The sequence below is a fragment of the Grammomys surdaster genome, unplaced genomic scaffold (genome assembly GCF_004785775.1).
Source record: "Grammomys surdaster isolate TR1022 unplaced genomic scaffold, NIH_TR_1.0 100, whole genome shotgun sequence".
In the NCBI taxonomy this organism is placed as follows: Eukaryota; Metazoa; Chordata; class Mammalia; order Rodentia; family Muridae; genus Grammomys; species Grammomys surdaster.
The window spans coordinates 3,217,676-3,221,575 of NW_021604579.1; the positions used below are offsets into that span (position 1 = coordinate 3,217,676).

The following is a 3,900-nucleotide window of genomic DNA, read 5'->3' on the forward strand; positions in this document are numbered from 1 at the left end:
GGTTAAGAGCACTGACTGCTCTTCCAGAGGTCCTGAGTTCAAATCCCAGCAACCACATGGTGGCTCACAACCATCCGTAATGAGATTGGATGCCCTCTTCTGGTGTGTCTGAAGACAGCGACAGTGTACTCATCAATAAAATTAAATTAAAAAATAAATAAATAATGGTAATTAATTAAAAAGAAAGAAATGTACAAAATGTTACTGTCATTAGTTGAGTCTGGAGACCAAGACCTATGAAAGAGCTTCACTAGAATAGTAACTGTAGCTGGTCAAAGCTAGATGCTAGCAGACACATGAGGGCCTGGGAGTGGCTGCACAGTTGCTTAGGTAGAGATTAAACTGTGTCTCCCATGATGTAACTAAATGCATCTTTCTCATTTCAGCTGGTCCTTTGGGGTCCTCCTCTGGGAGATAGTGAGCCTTGGTAAGCCCACACCCAGTTCTCCAGGGCATTCCCTCTTACTGTGGGGCCCTGGACTGAGGGAACCTTGTACCCTCTGCAGGAGGCACGCCCTACTGTGGCATGACCTGTGCGGAGCTCTACGAGAAGCTGCCTCAAGGCTATCGCATGGAGCAGCCTCGAAACTGTGATGACGAAGTGTGAGTTCACTTCCCGAAGCTCTGGGAACTCAACTGAGATGAGTGGCCTCTGCTTTGAATAGTGACCTGCCCCTCAGTCAGCCCCTCACCTTACAGCACCCCCACTCCCACCCACAGGTACGAGCTGATGCGGCAGTGCTGGAGGGATCGGCCCTATGAACGCCCTCCCTTTGCCCAGATCGCACTACAGTTGGGCCGCATGCTGGAAGCGAGGAAGGTAAGAAGCTGGACGAGATGTGTGTCACAAGAGGCACCATCTCATAGATGCCACGATGAAGCCACTGTGTCTCCCACCCTCACCACAATGTTACCCAAACTCCCTCAGCTGGGGAAGTCACCACAGCTGGGTTGGCCTTAAAATGCAGCCCAGGCTGTTTTTTCTTTTTTTCGAGACAGGGTTTCTCTGTATAGCCCTGGCTGTCCTGGAACTCACTCTGTAGACCAGGCTGGCCTCGAACTCAGAAATCCGCCTGCCTCTGCCTCCCAAGGGCTGGGATTAAGGGCGTGTGCCACCACCGCCCGGCTAGCCACCACTGCCCGGCTCCAGGCTGGGTTTAAACACTAGGACCACATATAGTCTTCCAGAGATGTTAGTGTCAATAGCAAATCCCTCCCCTAAATTCCAGAATCCTTGTTTGTCTTCTTCCAAGCCATGAACCCATTCTCTCCCGGTCCAGTGCCAGAGGAAATGCAAGCATGAATAATCACCCAAAAGGAGGAGTGGCTAAATGATACAGGAAGGGCTGAATCCATAAGCATAATTAGACATAATGCAGTAATCCTATGAATAAACACAGTACCTGAGTCAGATAACTGTGAGGATAGACGGATTACCAAACAGAAATGAAAGAAGAAATATAGCAAAATGCAGATATATGAATTTTTTTTCTTAGCTTAATGGTGGTGGTGCATACCTTTAATCCCAGCACTTGGGAGACAGAGGCAGGTGGATTTCTGAGTTTGAGGCCAGCCTGGTCTACAGATAGAGCTCCAGGACAGCCAGGGCTATACAGAGAAACCCTGTCTCAAACAAACAAACACCCCCCCCCCAAAAAAAAACCCAGGGATGAGAAGGAAGTGATAGGGAGCAGAGAGGGAGAGAAGGGGAGGGGAGGGGGAGGGACGGGGAGGGGAGGGGGAGGGGGAGGGAGGGGGAGGGAGGGGAGGGAGACCAAATAATCGTATGTACAAATGACTGGCTAACCAACAGCAGCCTTATGAATCATGAATACGGGATTTTTTTTTTTTTTTGACAGTGTCTCACTATGTAGCTTTGGCTAGCCTGGAGCTTGCTATACCAACCAGGCTGGCCTTTAACTCACAGAGATCTGCCTGCTTCTGCCCCACTAAAACTTGCTCTTCCCACAGGCCTATGTGAACATGTCGCTGTTCGAGAACTTCACCTATGCGGGCATTGATGCCACAGCTGAGGAGGCCTAGGCTGCCCCCACCAGAACCTGGCTCTGCTGGCCGGAGCAAACTGCTTCCACCTGTGACTTTGGACCCGTCTAACCTCTGGCCCAAGCTGTCTCAAGGAAGTCTTTTAATTTAAAGGAGAAAAGAAAAGATCCAGGAAACATGGGGTGGAAGGAAACAGGGATCCCCATTCTTGGCAGCTGCTCCCCTAACTACCCTTCATATCCTTCTTTCCACATATCTGCACCCCACTCTGCTGCTCCCCAAACCCCACTTCTGATCCTCCACTGAAAGCACCATGCATGTTACTAACACCCTGTTTAGCAACCTGACTCTCTGCTTGTACTCAGAAAAAATAAATGCTCGGAACAGCTGTATGGGTGTGCCTACACTTACAGAAGATATGTCCAAGGAGGGAGTTAGTCCTACCAGCAAACACTGGACTTCTGAGGAAATGAAGCACTGTCCCAGAGCATGGCCTAAGCCCTGCCCTCCGTCGGGGTACTAGGTGTTCTGGAGGACCCTTTGACCACATACATCACTCATGCTACCTGTCCCCACCTCTATTCCAATCACGTTATCGTTTCTCTTTGGTCCCCTTCCTGCCTCCCAGACTCCTTGCCAGGATGTCTTCCTGCACCTCTGGGGAGTCATCACAGCCTCAGAGTTTTTGCTCTGCCCCAACGCAGTCTATGCCAGGATTAGCCAAAGCCCAGTTGAGCTTGAAGTGACACTCTGCTCCAGAGAGATGGTGGCTGGATGTGTAGGATTTGTGCCCCCCTCTCTTGGCTTCTAGGAAGCCCTTCCCTGGCAGGTCACCAGCTTACAGCCAGCTAACTGGCCTAAAAGGAGGGAGGCAGAGACCTCTCCAACTTCAGCCAGATGAGGTAGATTCCTTTGGACTGGTGTTCGGGGAGGTGTTCCTCTCTTAGCTGAAAGGGAGTCCCATCCCTCAGCCCCACCCACACTCTGTGATGTGTGGACTCTCTGACTTGCTTTTCCTTTGATTGCTCATGGCTGTTCTCAGCGGGCTCACCCACTGGTTCTTAGGAAACAGGTGTAATCTTTTTTTTTATTTCAATGAATCAGATGAACCAACTCTCTCTCTATCAAAAAACATAAACCTGGTATGACCGGGTCCTTAACACCACAGATCCTAGACTGGCAGACCTGGAATCAAGTGCTTGCGTGTCACATATTACCTGTGTGGCCTTCATCACATCATTTACCCTCTCTGAGCTTGTTTTTCTTCTCTGAGAAATGGGGTTGATTATAAATACCTCACTGTTGCTGGTGGTGAATAAGATCTTCCGAAGTACTGGGCCTTGTACGTAGCTAAGTGCGGTCAGAGGATGGTGGACTATCCCATGACAGGAAGAGCTGAAGTGAACAGAGCTGAATGTGTGGAGCCTGAAGTGAATCAAGAGGAAGAAATTCACTGGAGTAACTGGGAGGCTAACGTAGGACAGATGGGATGTGCGGGGATGACACTTCAGAACTACACTCACTGCAGGGATGTAGTTGGGGCGGGGGCGTTTAAAAGGCTGTCCTAGGGCTGGAGCGATGGCTCAGTGATTAAGAGCGTGTACTACTTTCCCAAAGGATCTGAGTCTGTATCTCAGCACCCATAACCAGTGCTTATAACTAGATCTAGCTCCAGAGGATCCAAGACCGTCTTCTGGCCTCCACAGGAATCTGTATTCACATAACACTTGCCCCTCCCCACACACACATATGTACACACTATATATATATATGTATATGTATATGTATATGTATATGTATATGTATATGTATATGTATATGTATATGTATATGTATACATTCCCAGCCTTGGACAACTTTATAAAATATATATATATATATTTTATAAAGTTGTCC

At 48.9% G+C, this 3,900-nt stretch overlaps 1 protein-coding gene across 1 annotated transcript in view; it reads left to right on the plus strand.

The window, feature by feature from the left end:
- Positions 1-2,396, plus strand: part of Tie1 (tyrosine kinase with immunoglobulin like and EGF like domains 1) — a 19,168-nt gene extending 16,772 nt beyond the window's left edge. Inside the window, exons 20-23 of the mRNA XM_028786414.1 lie at positions 387-427; positions 507-603; positions 721-820; positions 1,972-2,396. Of these exons, the coding sequence (XP_028642247.1) occupies positions 387-427; positions 507-603; positions 721-820; positions 1,972-2,043 (310 nt within the window). The 3' untranslated portion in view covers positions 2,044-2,396. The remainder of the gene's footprint in view (positions 1-386; positions 428-506; positions 604-720; positions 821-1,971) is intronic.
- The last annotated feature ends 1,504 nt before the right edge of the window (positions 2,397-3,900 follow it).